General features: G+C 37.9%; 1 protein-coding gene across 9 annotated transcripts in view; it reads right to left on the bottom strand.

The window, feature by feature from the left end:
- Positions 1–19,881, bottom strand: part of DAB1 (DAB adaptor protein 1) — a 433,753-nt gene that overhangs the window by 94,909 nt on the left and 318,963 nt on the right. For all 9 annotated transcript variants that reach the window (XM_018072295.2, XM_018072293.2, XM_018072298.2 and 6 more), the window contains one exon: positions 14,921–15,120. In XM_018072295.2, the coding sequence (XP_017927784.1) occupies positions 14,921–14,987 (67 nt within the window). In that variant the 5' untranslated portion in view covers positions 14,988–15,120. The remainder of the gene's footprint in view (positions 1–14,920; positions 15,121–19,881) is intronic.

The raw sequence follows: 19,881 nt of genomic DNA, 5'->3' as shown, positions 1-19,881 counted from the left end.
ATGATTACAGCATTTGCAGAGTTTTGCAGTGGCATGCTGCTCCAATCTCCTTTCGCACTTAGCAACTAAATGAATAAAAATTCTTCTGGTACAAAGGTTAAGTACATTAAAGAAGAGTCACATGAAGCTTTAGCCACACCTCCATCTGACATACGAAATAAAAATCTGCAGGATCTGATGGCTTGATATACTCGGAGTGATTCAACACTTCTGGCACAATCTTGTCATCTCTAACACCCCTTATGTGCTACAAGGTTTTTAAAAGGGGGAGCACAAACAGCCACCTCCAATCGTACAATGAATCCAGTGCTTCAGCTTAATATAATGACTGTTGGGATTCACTTCCAGCTGTGATCCAGTTCCCTTTCTAAACTGGTACTTGAAACACCATCATTTGGAGGAATTCCATCACCTCCATTGCAAACACTGGCCCAGCTGTGCAGACACTGGGACCAAGGCTGTTCCACCTGGACTCCAAACTCTCTCCAAATGGTTGAATTCCAGATTCAAAGTTGAAATTTTCATGAAAGAAAAGCGTTTCCCTCAACAATTGTGACTTAGAATTCACTTACTACTACTTACTATTAGGCTTGAGATGAGTAAGCTTGTAAATTCAAGTGTTGTATATAAGTGAAATTCTGATGAATAGGAACTTATTGATTACAAAATCTCAGACCTCAAAGCCAATCACATACAACAGAGCAAATGAAAATCCTCCCCTAAATGCTGGCAAAGGAACTCTGAACAGTGATGAACTTGGAATATTTTGCCTTGGTCATACCAGCATAAGCATATTAATGTGTTTTAGACATGAAAGTCTGGCTGACTAAATACTCATATTCCAGGGATGCTCAGTTTACATAAACAGTACTGGCAATAGGGAACTGCTTGTGTTATACACCTACTATTGGCAATTAAGATAATTCACTTATGAGTGTAAAAATATTAACACTAGTTCTTTAGAAGAAAATACCCAGTTCCTTTTTTCAAGTCTGTTGGGTTTTTTCCCCTCACAGATCCCCATTTCTAAATCTTTCCGCTTGTCAGTTCTGAATAACTTGGTTTAAAAAAATGGTACTTAAAGGGTTTTGAGTTTAATGCAGGCCAATAACCTTGAATATTTTAAAGCAGCTAGAAAGAAGCTTAACCACACATTTCAGCAAGTCTAAAGAGACATAATTTGAAAGGTATTTATAACTAGTGCCTCTATTTTCACATCTCAGGCTTTTAGAACCTTTGCTCTAAACCTAAAGGGGAAATTTTTTCCCTTTGAACTAGGTTACTTCAAATGGAAACTTCATTACTAACCTTAGAGAATTCAGTCTCCTCCAAACATCATCTGCTTTGAGAGAAAAAAAAATCAGCTTGTGTTTGGATATAATTAGTGTGAAATGACAGAAATGACAAAATCTGGCCTGCAGAGGTTATAGGGCATTAACAAAAGATGATGTTGTAATAGTTTACACTTCTCTGCTGGAGATAGAGTGTGTGGAACAGAGCAAGAAGAAAGGACAGAATATGTAATGCTGACCTCACCGAGTTCATCTGGTGGTCAGTGAACTCACACGATTTTTAAGTTACATTTCTCAAGATAACTTCGCATTTCTGAAAAAAACAAATTAAGAGATGCCCCTTTGGTATCTTTTCCCCCTCTGTCTCTCTAACTAGAGCATTATTCTGCAATTCAGCAGTGGAAAACAATGTATAGTGTTCACCACACAAGTTTAATAAAACATAAAAGTCCTCTTTGGTAATTTCACACAAATGTGTAGCTCCAACTTTCTTACTCTTGTGTTGGCCAACAACTCTAAATGAGTTTTCTCATTATGAAACATTCAAAACTATTAATGTTGATATGACTTTCCTGGAAGCTGAACTTTGACTAAAAGGTGAAAAACAAATGCTTTTCAAAATTATTAGGCTTCAGATTTCTTCTGTTGTGAAAGTCTTATTATGAAATTGGACTTCAATAGCAAAAAGTCAGGTTTCTTGTTAAGAGTGACATCTTTATATTTGTCACTCTTCACATGATCATCAGGCAACAGGAAACACATATTCCATAGTATGCTTATAAAAGTTCTTGTTGCACTTTTAAATTTGCATTGATTGCTTCATTACCAAAAGGACACAAATCTTCCCTCAAAATCATTTTTAAAAATTATATTTTGTTTTAAGAACTGAGGAGTTTAATACAAAGACACAAAGTATTTAATTTAAATACACAATAATTTCAAATAATAAAAATCCTTTATCTGATTGCTCTTTGGACATTTAGCCTCAAATGATTGGTTCCACCACAAGATTAAAAAAAAACAAACCCAAACTTCCTCTTTATCTTCATAATCTTTTCAGTATACTACTAGTTTATACATTGAATAGAAAATGAGGAATTACTGAATTAAGGAATTACTGCAGAGAGTTTACTAGGTTTTTAAATATATGGGATATATATTTGCTTTATCTTTATTTGCTTAAATGACCATGTCCCTGAAAATGGTTATGAGATAATTTAAAATGAATGATGAAATTAATATAACATCTTAAATGTTTTTAAACATAATAAAGATACACTGCTTCCACAAGATCTGACTCCAGGATCCTTGTTGCTCTCTTAAATTAATCTCTCTACATTAAGAAAACCCCAGCCATGAACATACAAATTAGCATTAAAATGGGCTTTCAGGTTGGTAGGACTTCTTTCAAGCTGTTTTTGAACACCCAAGCTGTAGTGAGCAGAACTACCTACACTTGCCTAGTAGGGAAGGACCTGGCCTAAAAAGAAAGAAGATAAACCTGCATTATCCTGGGCCTCATTAACATAGGCACTTACAGATGAGCTTCAAAGTACAGGCCTTTTCATCATTTTAAACAGAGTTAGGTAACCTTTAATAAACCTCTTCTTAATATCATTAAAGACTGTTCATTCCCCTCTGCTCTAACCCTGTGGCCATGTTAAGCATCCGTATCTTAAACAAATTCTGCAAAACTGCTGCGACCTCAGTCTTTTCTGACTTGTTCCTCTTACTAGTTCCTCTGCCAAAATAATCCCTCATGAATCCTGCTGTGACTGCACCCTCTGAAGCCCTGCACTGATGTCCAGTCATTCAGACTCTTCATTTGAAACTTGGTTTTTTCTTCTTCCAGCTAAAACTTGATAAAAAATAGGATCTACACTGAAAATATTCAGATTTTTCCTATTCTGATATTCCCCAAAAGGAAAACAGAGCTGTAAAAGCAAACGAAGACAGAAGAAAGGATGAACAGACATATATATATATATTTATATATATCTCACAGTGGCCCAGGGTAATCACCAGAGATATGAGTTCCTCCCAGAGCCATGCCCCATAATCAGCACAAGGGTCCAGCTCTTCTCCCCTCCCTGAGGGATCCACCACTCCTCTCACACAAAGCTTCTCTGTCTGAAACATTCTCTGCATTTGAGGAAGTTTCCTCAATGAAAACTTAGTTGAAAACAATACTTCTTTATCGAAAGTTTCTCTGTTAACATACCTGCTCATTTTGTTGAAAAATTATCCAGGAGTAATTTCTCAACATCTACAGTTTCTACTTAACTAATTTATTTAACTCTCATGAGCCAACCTGTCTCCCTTTTTACATCTACATGAGTATTAACAGACTTTTAAAAAGAAATATATATGAAAAGAATTTTTCTAAGACATAAAGAATTTAGACATTCTAATGTTTCCATCAATATCCATGTATTCACATTCAAGTTGGAGTATCATGCAAACAAAGCAGGCAGCTCCATCCTGACTGCCAAGCACAGAAAGCAGCACCAAATGGAGCACATTCCCTGACCACTGTCCTTCCATTCACTGAACACGACAAAGGTCTCCAGGAAACAGCAATACGAGCTCAGCTCATTAAAAACTGTATGAAAATGTATATCCTGAAGGGATGTTAAATGAGGCTTACCCAGGCAACTTTGAGTCTCTGCTTCCTTAGAATTTTAGTGCTTAACCTTACAGCCCCAGCATTTCTTTAATGCAATTAAACAGAGGTATCGATATAATGTATTGCTTTAGTTATAGTCTAGCACACAGAAAGAAAACAGCCAAGACAGATAAAGAATTCTGCAGGTAGTTTTCATTTTGATCTCCACTGCCTCTCTAGCACTGCCATCCTTTTGACATGCTCCTAACAGCAGATGCTGTGTTCTTCCACATCCAGTTTTACTGGAAAGGACTGGTAACACATTATTTGTAAAGAAACATTTCAGATTTGTGATTTTTTTTAAAAAAACATATAATCCATAAACATCCCTACACTAGTAAATACAGCAAACACTAAATACACCTAGGTAACCATGTCAATATTAAACTTAAGCCATGCCTGAGTACAGAGTACACCCAATTTCCCTGGTGCATTTAATTCACTTTATGCGACTTCGTACATTTGAGTTCAATTTAAAATTTATACAGGCAACACAAGGTATAAAAAGAAGATTAGTTCATCCAGTTACTATGTATGTTTTTGCCTTCCACCTAGTTATCAGCACATTATTGTGACGTGAATATTACCCTCTTATTACTTTGATGGCAATTTTATATTTAAAAGTGAAATTAATAGCTAACCTCAAAAGGCGTACTATGCTTAATTTCATTTCATTCCCTGAATCATCCTTTTCACTATACAATTTTTCCTCTAACTAAACTAAGAGAATCAGAGGTGTAATTATAGATCACAGATTATCTGTTCAACATTTGCCAGTAGTTAAGATGGGGTAGACATTAAAGGCAAGTTGACTCCAGAGGAAGCTGCTGCTCCTGTCATTTCTAGAAGAGTTTGCTGTGAAACATTAATATTTATGAAGTCAAGGCTAAAGCTTTCTGTGCTTCTGGACAACTTTGCAGGGCTCTCCCAAAGCAGGACATCCTACCATCACTGAAACCACTGCCAGGAGGATCTGGGAGAGGATGAATCCCCTCAGGCCCGGTAGCCTGCCCGATTCAATTACTTCTAATGGAAGATCCTGGAAACACGATCATGTTAACATTTCTGGTTCTACATGTACTGACTTTTGTGTTCATGCAGCAACAGCTTGTTTCCTTCCCTGACTGAACCATCACAGAGAGGACACAAAACCCAGACAGACCATACGCTACTCACACCTATACTTCAAATTTGATCTACTGGGAGCAAGGAACGGCAGTTTTAGGACTCGGCAGCCAAATGATAATTCGCCCTACTTCTCTTATTTTCATTGCTGTTTTGCAGCACTGAGTAATGCTGTCTTCAGGAAATGGAAGTGAAAGCTACTCTGTTCTTGTCAGAATAATAATGGATATTGTGTTGGCAACTACTCTCCCATGCTGCACAACTGCATAAATAAAAGGAATTGGGAAAAGCCAACAGTATTATAGTAAATAAAGTGGATAAACTCTCCTGCTTGTAAATAAGTGATAACCTCTTTTGTTTGGTGTTTCAGCCTGAGCAACAAGAACAGGATAAACATTATGTCTAAATCAGAAGTGAGTCAACTCCACTGATCCTCCTCTGTGGAGAGAGGTTGTGGGGGAGAAGCACTGGCTGTTCAGGGAGGGTCAAAGAAGAAACAGGCAGCTTGTAAGATGTCAAGTGCCTCCACACATGGTTGTACAAACAGAAACAGACTGAAAGATGGCCTTTGTCAAATTTCAGGTTTAGGTCAGTCCTGGGAAATCAGCTTTGGCCTCACTGCTGTTACAAAAAGAAGGAAAGATGCCAATAAGCACTAAAGTCATTGCTCCTTACAACTTGGTTTCGTGTAGAGTTTCTATTCACAGAGTTTCTATTCAAGCAGGGAAGACTTGCCTTCTTTCCCAGTTTGGAAAATGGGTCATCTTTGGAAAATGCCCCTCTGCAGAGCACTAACTGTGAACCATGGTGCAGCTCCTACTCGTGATCAGCCACCAACAGGCCAGACAGACAGAGCAGCCTGAGCTCTGGGCTCGTGGGATGCAAGCTCTGGTGTAGATACCCGACTGCAGAATATGTTGTTCAAGACAAGAAGGGACTTTAGAAGGTGGTCCCTAAGGATGGAGGTCTCCAGTAAGACAGCTGATAAGTACCAGTTACTTCATGCACTAAATTTACAATCTTTCTGAAGTACATATGGACCCTATACTTTTCTAAGTAGCACTCACAACACACATCGGACCCTTGGCAATGTCTCCACATTCACTACCCAGCTCTGACAGTGCTTCTGTCCACTGTCACCTTCCAGAGAGACACATCTGCTTTTGTATCCAAAACCTATTTCATGCAGGACTCCAGGATTCTACACACATATTCCTGGGAGAGCAAAGGTACCTAAAAGTACTCTGATTTCTCCTTTCCAGCAAAATCAAAAGCATTCAGTCTTTTTTGGCATCAGTTGGTAGTTACTAAACTAAAAATTCTCTTTCTTGCTCCTCACATTGGAGGGAACCTTGATTATTTTTCATATTCACTATGTCTGCCCAAAATCCATATATTATGTTAAGATTTGATCATTTGGCACTTGAATTAAAATACACATTGAAAGAATTGTAAAAAAACCAACAAATTGATTAAGGGCATCTAATACACCTGAGCATGAAGTGGATTTAAAAACAATTTAAAAAACTGAAAAAATATCTTGCTTTTTATTCAGCCCTTTGTTTCCATATAAAAGGCCCCCACGAACACATTACTCAGTTAAACAAACTAAATACACCATTTCATCTGCAAAACCAACCAACTGTAAAAGCAGAGAAATGCTCTTTTTCCTGTCTTTACACTAACAGTAGCTATTATATATAACAGTGTCTAGATAAAAATAATACAAATAATATGTAATTATTTCTGAGGACAAGTTTATCTCAAAGAAGAATTCAATTTCAAGAGGAACGTTATACTTAAACACATTCATCCATTTTACCATTGGACAACCCAAATACAATATGAATTATATATTATATACCTTTATTCTGGAAGGCCAACAATGTCCGTATTGATTCTATAGATGCAATCATCTACGAGGATCACAGCCACATCTTTTCTTTACTCATGAGGAGCACAGTGAATGTCTGCCCTGACATATTTATCACAGGAAGTCTGAGCCTATTACTCCACCAAATTCCCTACATATTTCTTTGAGGTCTTAAAGAGGAATTTACCATAAGGCATGAATGAAGGACTTACAATTACAGCCTTAGTATTTCAAAATGCTACCAATTCTGTCAGTAAGTTTTTCTTAACTGTAAGTGGTCAGTGTTCAAGAGGTCTGTGACATTTTAAGGACACCGTTATTTTTCAAGCAAAGTGTTTGTGATTACTTGACTAGTATATATAGCTCAACACTTCCGTTTCAGGCTGCTTAAATACACAAATCAAACCCTGCATGTTTCTGTTAACTTGTACATTGCTCCACAGTTTTTATTTCACAAGCTGATTAAAGAAATTACTGCGATATAAACACTGAGAGAGCAGACATTGGTTAAAGCACAAAATAAGAAACAGGATCCTCAGATTACACATCAAGCTCTGCCCTGATTTATGCTGTAATCTTAGGAAAGTAATTGAGAGATCAGCACTGGCTTTAATGCAAAGATCTAACCACCTCTGAAATCAATTTATATTTCCCCATATGTACACAGGTCACGAAAGCTCATTATTTTCCGTAAATTATATAAGATTATATAAGTTTGGAGGAATTTTCCCTAGTAATATGAAAAAGTATTCACTGCAATAATGTGGACAGCAATGCTAAGTGTTACATGTTTATTTCAGGGAAAATTAGTGAGCAACTTAATGCTTCCAAGATTGCTGAGATGCAGCTAATATTCCAAATTTACTTGACTTTGATTTTCCTTCAGCAAAATGGGAGCAGTTATCAGCACAGCTGATACCTTTAACTTGCATTACACAGTAACGCTTAATTGCATTGTATGTGAAATTCTGCAACTAACTATAACGTCAATAGAAAAGGCAAAATGTTTCAGAAAAGTAGAAGTGTTCAAATGCATGTAGTGCAACATGGTGACAGAAATGTTACTCATTAATATTTATTAGGCAAGCAAATGTCTTCGGATGAAGAATGCTACAAAAACATTATCACCATCAGCATACTTGTCCCTGTAGAGTATTTCTCTGTGAGCCATATTAGGAAACTTCTACTAATCCAAACCTCTGGAGGTATTTTAGCTACTAATCTGGATGAATTAGGTCACTCCTGCTCAGTTATTCATTACATGATAGAATTTTCTTCCCTGAACTCTCTGAACAAAACTTTTCATTTACAAAGGTCTCAATACGAATTTTGCTCAGGCCTTTCAATGACTGCAAGCGGAGAAAAAAATTCCCTGAAAATTAATTTCTTTTGCCTCCTTGGAAGTTTTACCTCCTTACCAGTCCCAGCCCTACCTTCTCCAGGTTTCAATCAAATCTCAGATGTAATTTTAGAGTATAAGAGGATGAAGCCAGAAACAACATACAGCACAGGCTGAGGGGGATGCATAGGATGCATAGGTGATCCTCACTGCCAGCAACCAGCAGGTTTCCCAATCTACATCCCGCCTTGGAGCACAGGAACACCCACCTGTATTTAATGACTGTTATGTGAGTCAAATCCTCTGTGGAATATGCTTTGCATTAAGCTCCTAATTACTAGTTTCAACTGAAAGGCTTTGACAACTGTTAAAACATTGAGAAATTATAAAAGAAGCCTTCAAGAAATCTTATTCTTAACATTCAACAGATTATTGATTCCTCTACCGAGGAGCAGCAAAGTAACAAGAGCCCCAACCTTAACTCAGTCATATCCCTCTCTCAATTACAAACAACAGTACGCATTATAACCACAACAAGATACAATATCTATCACCCCCAAAGAATTAACAATTCCATTAACAACCACAGCCCCCCCCCTTTGGTACGTGGTATTTAAAATACAATTCATGAGCTCTCTAATTGATGATAGGTTATTGGATAACTCTTGTTAATTATAGCTACACAATGTCAAAATTAATGATTTTCCCACCCCCTTTCAACTTGCGAATGAATTCATAACTTATATCAAGACTCAAAAGATGTGCAATTAATATTGTCAGTAATCATTTCACAGAAGAGATTTGTTAAAGGCAGGCATGTGGACACAATTAGTGTATCAATTAATGGTGCTGTTACTTGATCTATAAATTATTGAAAACCTCATAGCTACTACAAGGAAACAAAGCAAATCCACTCCCCGTCAATGAAATAAGCTCCTGACTGTGCCCTTCTTTCATTACTCTTTAAATCAAATTTGAATTTTCATGGATTCCATGAATCTTAGCTATGTAATCAGAAAAATAAATGAACCTATACCAACCTGACAACTTGAAATGCCTCATTACAGTGATGATGGTTTCATTATTGTTAGCTGATCACAATATTTTGTTTTAACATTAAATAATTAAAAAAATAATCCACCATTCTTGTTCATAGCACTTATTAATTTAAACTCAAGTTCTAATCTGGAAATGAAGTTGTAAAAAGTGCATCGAGATTTCCATGTGTCAGTAAAACTGTAACTTTCACATCAATCACAAACCTCCATTCCTCTCTCAAATTTAGCAATGATTGATCCAAAGACTAGATTCAAATGAGGTCTAAGAAGCCCAAAGCAGGACTTGGGTAGCATTAGGCACCTATGATGAAAACTGAAAATGACAAAACATAACCTCATTTAAAGGCTGCCTCCCCCAGAGGCTTTTAAACTAACTAGGTACCTCCTGTTTGATCTTAGTGTGACTAGAGTTTTGCTCTTGGGTATGCAAAGGTTCTCCTTTAGATAGTTAGACAGACCCCAGTCTCTCATTAGTGTTTAAAAGATCCAGGAAATAGATGTGACTCTGCCAGAGGCCCAATCCAACAGACGTGAATGGTCCTGGAGCCACTTCATTCCTTTTAATCAGGAGAGATAAAATGGGACAGTTAAGCTTTTTGCCATCCTGATCCCAAGAGGATCAAACTCAGATCTCCCACCACCAAGAAGGCTGTACCATGAAAAACCCCTCCTGCCCTCCTAGTGCAAGAGGGGCAATTCCTTACCTGGCATTAACCAGCCCCCTGAGCTCTCCCTCCTCAAGCACGGCTTCGGAACTTGGATATTCATCCAGTTGGAACAAAGTGCCCAGCTCACAAGAAGAGAAGACATCCAGCTCTAGCAGAGACCTAGCACATCACACCCTCTCTGAATTTCCTGTTCCTACTGGCCAGTTACAGCAATCCTCAGCTTGGCGCCCGGCCTGCTGTAAAATCTGCTTCCAGATGCCACGTGCTTCCCACACATTCAGTGGAAACCCATTAAATAGGGGAATTTCACCCAAGGGGATCCTTAGCATCAACAATCATGATGCTGACTGTCAACGTGCCCAAGCTCCTCTCTGTATTTGTTACCATTTTTAAAAGTCCCTGTCATTTTGAAAATTGACTCAAAAGCCTTACTATGGGGGATACAATGAGAAATGATGTCGCAAAAAAGCCCTAAGCTTCAAATAGAAAAATTACAGAATTTAAGCACAAAGGGAAGAAACTAAATGTCTAGAAAAGTCTCCTGCCCTCCCCCGAGCAGGTGAAGATCTGCACTAAAATTTGGTAACCTGGCTCACTCCACTGACATCCCATTTTAGTTTTACTGTTTCAGTTAATTTTCAAGGAGGGATTTTCCAAGGCAGTTATCAGTGTGAATTCAACATCAATGCAACACATTTCCCCCGGAGAGGTTTCTAAATCAATTTTAATTCTGATAGGCTCAAGTAAATGTTTTCAATTTGATTCAATAATCCATACACACTTATAAAATGGCTTTTCCCCCATGTACTACAAGACAAACATGGTTTATGTTTGTAACAACTTTGGCTAATAAAAAATTCTAATTTCCTATCTCGAATGATACAGACACACAATTTTTATTCACTTCTTAATGAACCAGATGACATAAACAAATGAAATAAAATCAGCATTTAAGAGCATTAGTTGTATCATTAGATCTCTAAATGCTACAGCAACACATGATTTTTGGCAAACTCAAAAAAACCCCACAAACCCTAAATCACAGAAGAGTCCTTAAATAGAGCTTTAGAGCTTTCTAAATCTCCTGAGAATTTGTCATAATTTCCACTTAGAGAGCAACATGAAACCTCTTAAGGAAGTCTTTTGAAATGTGAGCAAGTTCTCAAAAAAGGTAATTACAATAAAGTTACTACCAGGTATCAGCAAGAGTGGCACGAAGATTAGGGCTGGAGGTGAGGGATGGCAGAAATATAATCTCCTCCAATAGCATCTAGTGTACTGCAAGCTCAAAAAATGGAATAAAGTGTAGAAAGGATGGGCTGTAGAGGTCAGGGTGAGACATGGGCCTTCAATGGCAAGAATCTTCACAGTACAGGGAACAAAAAATGACAATCTGAGGAGGAAGGGATGTGCCTGGCTCACCTCCATTTCTATAACTGTATTTCCAAGTCAGCTAAAACTCTGACCCCCTTGCTGGGAGTATGACTAGGCAGTGTTTCCAGACCCCATCAAATTCTGGATCCTTAAGATCAATACTGACTGAATAAAAAGCAAAATTCATACTTGATTTTTCAACTGCCTACTTTTAAGATTATCCAGGTGATAATGTTAACATACAAAATTACAGTTTGATATTATCATGTTAATATTGAACTTACCTACAGTACATTAAGAGTTTCAAAGCTGCAACTTTGTAAATAGCAGCTTCTGAGAGGGTTTTGTATATATGTTTTTGTCCTACCCGTAGTAACAACCCTTTAGTGTTGGAACAGGATATTGTCCTACAAACCAACTCAGATGACAGCTGAGAGAGACAGGAGAGGTGACTGTGACTAGAAAGCTCAGGGCTGTAAAAACGCTGTGTCTAAAGAGAAGTGTTTCAGAGAGAACTGCTTTGCATATGACTACAAAAAGAGATGTGTCCCCAGAACATAAAAGAAATATTTGGTAAAATCTTTGCATGCCCACTGTCATTTGCCCCCTTTTCAGCAGAAATCAAACTATTTCCCTGTCACCCCACAGTCAATAGCCAATGCAATAGAGCCTAAAAGCAGTTCTAAGAAACCCTAAAGGAACTTCAAACACACATTCCACCCCACTGCAGGGAGTTAGTCCATCCCAGCAGCAGGACTTTGCATTCACACTCACTCATTAATCATGAGATTCCTCCTGGACCTTCCCTCTAACCTCTCCAGGTTATTAAATTGTTAACTAATGACATTACAGTGGTTTTAACTCAAGATAGGCACTATAACAGAAATGTACAAATCACATCATCTGAATAACCATAATTTTCTTTTCAGCGATTGTACTTAAATAAGCTGCTTCCATTTATCTGACATTTTATCATACTTTACATTCATATACTTTACAAATCTTAGGAATTAAGCCTCATATTATTTCAACACTTTGAATAAGAAACATTAGCTTACTAGATCCTTATACAGACAAAAAGAGAGCTAAAGATTTAGCTGACACTACACTGAAGACTTATGCTTAGATAAAGAAAGAACCCTGTCCCATGCTCTAACTCCATCCTAATCCTCATCCCCTTCCAGTTACCCCAGATCTTCAGCGTGGGATATATCTGTGGGACAGACATTCCATGCAGTGCTGTGAACTGCAGAAAGCAGGAGAACCACCAAAACAGTAGATAATACAGCAAAAGAGGCCCACCCCTGCTCCGGATGGAGATGCCTGCATGCATCTTGCAGAAGTACAACAAAACACTGGAAAACACTAGAGCTGAAATTTCTGTTTATAAAGCAAAGACTAATATCTTGGGAATACTTAGTTCCACTGCATAATCAAACTCATTGATTAGCAACATTAGAAACTTCATGTTAGCACTTGCTACCTGCCACTGCTCACAGTTAATGAACTTGAGAAAAAAAGGGGAAAAAAAAATCCCTGTTTTTCACATGTCCATCATTCATGGAGGGCTCCTTTGTTGAAATATAGGCAAATGCATACAACTCAATGGTAAGTAAATGAGCACACAAGTTTCTTTTGACTCTCATTATGTGGGATTTGAATGGCAAACAGTGTGTGCATTGTGTACCTTGTCTATGTAAGAGCCCTGGGATGGCTGATGTGATCAGATGCACTCAGACTGCACAGACAATACAGAACAAGATTAATCCTGCAGATGTGCAACTGCCCTACACTGTCCCTTCCAGCTCTTCAGACACTCATACTTGCTGCAGGGAGCTCTGATCGCTGCCACACAACATATTTTATACTCCCTCTCAGCACTAAAGGTAATTCTCAGAATTTCCATCTGGGGGATAGAATCAGATTCTGTGCAGAGAAGTGTTCAGTTATTATGATTTATGAAAGTGTTTTCAGAACTTGGATGCTGAATATTTTATCAACATAAACATCAAGTTCCTAAAAGAGTTGTTTGCTGCTTTCGAAAGTTTCACCCTCCAGCAGAAGAAAAAAAATAGATGGCACACATCAAAAAGATGTTATCCATACTAAAAAGGAGACATTTTTTAATTTCCTGCCTGCCCCAAAAACCTGAATGATCGCACAACTAAACCACTTTCTTTATTTGCCTTAAAAATCTCTCTTAGATCACATTCTAATTTACATCAAAGTTCCCCTGTTTTTGCCTTGCCAACTACAGCTTTTTTATCTTAAATGAATCACTTTTTCCTTGTAAGTTTAGGCCTAGAGCAGTCATAAGGTTTCTAAATCATCTTCCCAAACAAACACTTGAATTTTTTTAATTGCTGTGTCTCTTACAAATTCTAATATAGAGATTCAAGATACAAAAGCTAAAGTAAACACAAGTAAATGTTTTGGTAGAACTGCTGCAGTAAACGTTATATCTGCCCAGAATTTCAACCAGTTATCTACAATGAGTAAAATTCACAACACACACATATAAGAAAAGATGAGAACTTTTTTTGTCTTATAAAGAAGTAAACAATCCTCAGAATAAATGGCTAAATTATACACCCACAGAAAGATACAGAATGCCAAACTCAAAAGCTCACATGAAAGTTCAAATCTTGCTGTCTCAGGTATCAAAACTATTTAGTATGATTTTTTCTTTTTTGTTTTACTTTTTTATTTGAGTAATTCTGTTTTCAATCTCAATTTTATGTACAGGTTTAAAAAACAAATCAAAGATGGCTACACAGAACAACATGAATTACCACTAGAAATTAAGGTCTTGGGCTCCAAGTTCATCAGTATTTAAAACCATAAGCAATAAAAATACTAATAAAAATCTAAGAATAAAAATTCCCACTAAAATAAGTAAGCAAAAGCACCAAATTCATATCAGTCCATTTCTCATGGTTATCACTCCAAAGAACTGCCCTACAATCAGAGGCAAAATTGTAAATACAAATATGATCTAACCCAACCATGCATTTATCCATAGCTTCTCCTTGATTTTGAGTTTTCTTCCTCCTTGTTTATATTTCCTTTAGCAGATTACAATTAAATCTCTACAGATTGCTGCTGAGTTCTCTGTAACTTCACAAAGTGTCAGCAAGATTCAACCTCCAGTAACAGAAAGTGCATTTAAGCTCTGCTTAGTTCAAAAGAAAGTAGAAAAAAAAAGCCTTTAGAAGAAAATGTATTTATCAAGAGCGGAAAAAGAGTTATCTTTTGTTAAGGGTAATTTTTAAAATTGTATTTCCTTTTGTGAACCATAAATAACATGTAAGTTTTTTCTCACATTTCAGGTATATTTCAAAATGAGGTATTTTGATGTCAGAGAACTGAAACCCATATTCCTGTACCAGAGTTCCACTGAGCGTAACAAATTCCACTCTCACTGAGTGCACAGATAACAGAAGAATCACAGATGCATAAAAGGTGGCTGATGTAGGAGCTGATTAAAGTACAAAACATGTACAAATAAAGAGAAATGAGTCACTACCTTTCTTTTTGGAGTCTTTCTTTGTGCTGGTTTTAACAGCCACTTGAAGTTCTGTCTCAGTTGACATCCTATATCCTTAGTCCTCTTCACACAGATCCAGGATCTCGGTCAGGCTCATTTAGAACGTCTCTCCAAGAGAATAATTTAGCCTTTCAGATACTATAACCCAAACAGTTCATCTCATTCACTCCTTTCGAGTGCTGTTAAGGAAGGAAACAAAAAGGAACAGTCATTTTCTGAGTTTAAAACATAAAAGGAAAAAAAAAAGGCAAACCATTGCAAGCTTACTGAAGAAGAAACATAAAATTCTTCATCTACAGAGCCAATTGTCCACAATTTTGGATGCCTAAACACATTTATCTCTGACTAGCCTCAAACATCTATATTTTAGATGTTTTGGCATATCTGTTATGTCTTAACAGGCTAGAGACACTACTTAGGATGTACAGAAGACCAGTAGTTCTGGACCAGCAGCTGGAGGTCAAAGATTATGATCTCAGAAGTAGCTTGAAACGTCACCAAAAGCAAAAAATTCTGCAAGGACTCAATTCTTAAATGCAACAATTCCAAGGTATAAACATACTGCCAGATAGCAAGTTCAGATTTTTACTCCAGTGCTCTTTCAGCGCCTTCATTCTCTACTTGAACAAAGACAAATGAAAAATGTATTCATTGTTCATGCTGAGAACATCATACTTTGCCACTCCTCTTGCTTATGGTAATGTTTCCAGTATAAAAGAATCTGCCTCCACGCAAACAAAGCTGTAATTTTTAACACCCATCTAGTAATCTTTCTTGTAAAGAACTCTGAGAATTGCTAATTAAACCTATGAAAAATAAATGGGATAAGGGCAAAAAGATAACATTTAGAGAGCAAGATACAGTTTTACATAATATGTGTTTGTTGGGGAGATACAAAAATACACCAGCTGTGAACCCACAGCAGAAATGTGCTGGAGCAGTATGAGGGAGGTAGGACTGGGGATGGCAAAGATCACACAAAGAATAAACATCTAAGCAAAAAATTACTCCAATTCTTACTGCTGGTCCTTCTTGCTTTGAAGGATGACCCACCTACTCCAGGCAGTCTGTCGAGGGCAGAGGACCATACTGTCCTGGAGCCATTTGTCATGATGTTCCCTCACCAAATGGATCTTCTTATTGCCCTTTCTTTTTGTGAGAAAGTTCTCATTATTAGCACAATTACAGTGAAGTCCATCTGGCCTGTCTGAACAGCTGCCCACTTATTAAATAAGCATTTAATAAAGATATTAACCCAGCATATCAGCTGGTTAGCTGGTCAGAGATTAACTGCAGTTAGTTATTTACTAGTGTCCCTTCTTTGTCATTTAAGAAAGTAACAGACTGCAAACACTGAAATAATTTTGACAGTTTAAATCACTTTTCACAGTAAGGGCTGTGAAGCCACCAGTACTTTCAAATCCAGGTTCTTTCAACATTTTAAAATGCTTCAGTAACATTACACTGCCATGCACCGTCTGAAGTGATTTAATATTGCTGAAGTGTGTCAGGGGCTTTCTTTAATAAGCTCTTCAAGTCTGTCTGTGTATTATAGAATATTCAAAGATAGCTTTTCAAAATCTGCTGAACTGATTTTTAAATACAAAATTCCCTGTTCCTCCTCTATGGGATCTGAATAAATGCCGAATAGCAAAAAGGAGGAAAAATAAACCAACGTACAAATTGGAGTTGCAGTGGTTGCCAAATGCACCTTCTTGGTGTAATAGACCCAAATAAACTAACAGCATTTTGATTAACATTCTTAGTTAGGAAAACATCAGAAAAGGACAAAGCAAATGAAGGCTGATCACAGAGGGAAAAGGAATAACAGCTCCAGAAGTGACACTTCCAGGATCTGAAGTGCTCAGGTCCACGGACAGGGAGATGACACTTCCCAAGCACAGGCACGATGGGCCCCAGCACAGCTCAGAGCTGTGCTGTGAGGGAACTCTCTCACCCGGCTGCAGACAGAGCTGCTCTTCACTTACGCCTCAAATCCCCCCACAAACAGGGAGAGAAGCGCGGCAGAGAACAGATGTCCCTTGCAACCCCCATCTCCTTCCCCTCCCCCTGCATGCAACCCAATTTAATAATATTTAGTTTTACAGCACAGTAGGGATGCATCAGCCTTTACAGCTCAATGGCACTTACTTAAAGCATCTCTCAAGTCACAGTTGGATTGACAGTTTATTTTTTGAGAATTTAGATTTATATTTACCTAAAGGTTAACTACATAACTCTACATGAACCAATTCACAAAAGGAAAATATTTATGACAGGTCCATTTATTAAAAAGATAAATTCAAAAGAAATACAAAATACCACTAGGGTCCATAGTTAAGCAAGTTTTAATGTCTTAGAAGACTGCTGTGGGTACAAAGCATCAGGAATGTCATCTGTTGTCAGCTCCTTCCAACAGGAAATAGTAGCATCTGAATGGCACTGAATATTTTAAAGTAACAACATAGGACTGCTATCTCATTTGAAACTCTCCAGAAAAGCTATATCCCCTCGTGGCTATCCTACTGAGTAATATTTTTTAAAATAAATGCATGTCTATTTTTGGACAGGTTCACATATTGATTTGCTTTCAAACCTAATCAGGTCATACTCTCACAGGCTCATAGATCCTTGAATAAAGTAATAGGTATCTTTGTAAAGGAGCACATAAACATCTGTCAGATGCAAGCTATAGTTCAAACTGAATTTGCTACAGAGACAATTCCTCCAAAAGTATAGGTCTTTATGTAAGCCACATTAGTAAACTTCCATGCACTGTCCATATTTCAGCCGTTTATTACCCAGATGAGAATGGCAGTCAATCTGCTCTTCACTGCAACAGCTTTTATTGTCTCCTCCAATCTAGGTCACCGTTGTTAAACACTACAGTCTCCCAACTGTGGGAAGTACTGCAGCATGTGTTTTATCAATGAGATGCTATTTTCTTTGATCAGTTCTGCCACATTTCTCTCCCTGCTCTGAAGACAAAATTTTGTTAGCTGTGTTTCCAAAAAAAAAAATCCATCATCTTACACGTATCCACTCTAACGATCTTCTTGTGTGCCTTGTTACTGCTCTGGCTATTACAATGTTATGTGCATGCCTCAGCTTTTCCTAAAGAGGATTCAGAGCTCTTAATTTTAACAAAATACTGACATTTTCTGTGGCCTTATTAAGTGGCTACAGCAGGAACACAATCAGCGCATTCTGGAATTAACTGGCTTTTAATTCCAAGAGAAGTCTTAAGCCTGTGTTCTCTATTACTCCTACGCCAGCGTGAAACCTAAAGCCTCAGTGAAAAAATATTTCCATAAATTCTCTGCAGTTAGGATTAACACAGGTTGGACCCTTTATGTGTGGGGAAAGTAGTCCCATGCTCCACTTGCCTCCCCCATGCATTTGTAAAACAACGACTTCTGTCAAATCACTTGTCTTTTCCACCAGGCTTGAGCAGGCTCATGAAGGTGTTATCAGGAGACTTCCCTGGCCCAAGTTATGAAAGAGGTCAGACCAGACCATCATAATACTTCCCCTCTGGCTTTAAAACACATGAATTAATTAATTTTCTTCAGGGCTTCAAAACTTAAGAAGTTGCCTCCCCTGAAACCAGTTTCCATCTGCTTATGTAAAAGAAAAGCAGTCTTAGAGAGGATTTGTAACTAAGCCCTGGCATTCCCTAGGTATTTAAGTTTTCCACAGCCCCAAAGTGGGATTTGACAAGAGGATAGTACCTCCCAAATGCTGGTTTGACAAAACAAAAGCCATGCTACCATCCTTAGCTCTTGGCTTTTATGGCTCTGAAGTCCTGAAAACAATTTTTTTTCCTTCAAAGCACCCAATATAATCATGTTGATGCCATAGTTTTGCAAGTGTTCAACAAAGTCCAACATACTGAAAGGGTAAAATGTAAGTGACAAAATTATTTTAAAAGTATGTGATTCTGGAAAACTAAAACCAGTTCAAGCATAAAGGACTGCAATCCAGGGAGAAAATGTTACTCATTCACTTCCCATCTGACCACAAAGCCTAACACAGAGAACTGCAGTGGGACCACACACGAATAGACGATGGAAAACCCATCCTTGCCATCAGTGCTCTTTCTACCCTCCAGGGAGAGAAGGCCATGAATTCTCTGATGCTGCTCACACTATTTTGTACTCATCAGCTCATTTCCCCAATGGTCAAGGCTCGGGAACATGAGAGTATTCATCTGTTACAGCAGGCACTACACTAATTCCAAACAGAAACCCAAGGGACTGATCCAAACCTCACTGATATACTGCAGTTAATAAGGCCTGTAAGTGAGAACCAGAAAAAGAGGAAGATGAGGTAAAAGAGAGAGCTTAAGATACTGACACAGAGGAGAAAATGAGAAGGAAACAAAAGAAAACAGGGAAGCTGTCTCTGTGACACTTCGTTACAGCAAATTCTATAATGTGCTTAGCAGCAAAATCTAAGCCAGAGCAAGCATTAAAATTCTGGTTACCCTGGAACAGAAAACAATCTCTGTTAGGCTGTTGCATGGGCCAGTCCTCTCCTCCAGTTTTGCCATTTACCCACAGAACAGCACAATGCACTGGTTCTAGTGACAAAGTCAAATGACTCTCTCTCCTTGCTCTTTCCTGCCATTTCTTTACTAGTATTTCTGCAGCCTCTAAAGGTGGAAGGAATCTTACTGTTCACGTGCACAAACTGAGATTCTACAAAAAAATTCACTCCCTCAGCAGATATGGACCCTCCTCTGGAACTCAGCATCCTGCTTCTCCCTCCATCTCCCAAAGTTACACAGTCTGCAAAGACTCACAACTGCCTCCATAGCTCATACTTAGTTTTGTTTGCTCTAGAGCATTTACCTTCTCACTTCTGATTTTCTATATATTAAGACACAGGAAGGAGATTTAAGTGCTTTATTATGCTTTCTGTACTGCGTCTGTAGTGTC

Source organism: Manacus vitellinus, unplaced genomic scaffold (assembly GCF_001715985.3).
Source record: "Manacus vitellinus isolate BGI_N305 unplaced genomic scaffold, ASM171598v3 scaffold_21_pilon, whole genome shotgun sequence".
Classification (NCBI taxonomy): domain Eukaryota; kingdom Metazoa; phylum Chordata; class Aves; order Passeriformes; family Pipridae; genus Manacus; species Manacus vitellinus.
The sequence above is the reverse complement of the archived record's forward strand: the minus strand, read 5'-3'. Positions and strand labels throughout refer to the sequence as shown.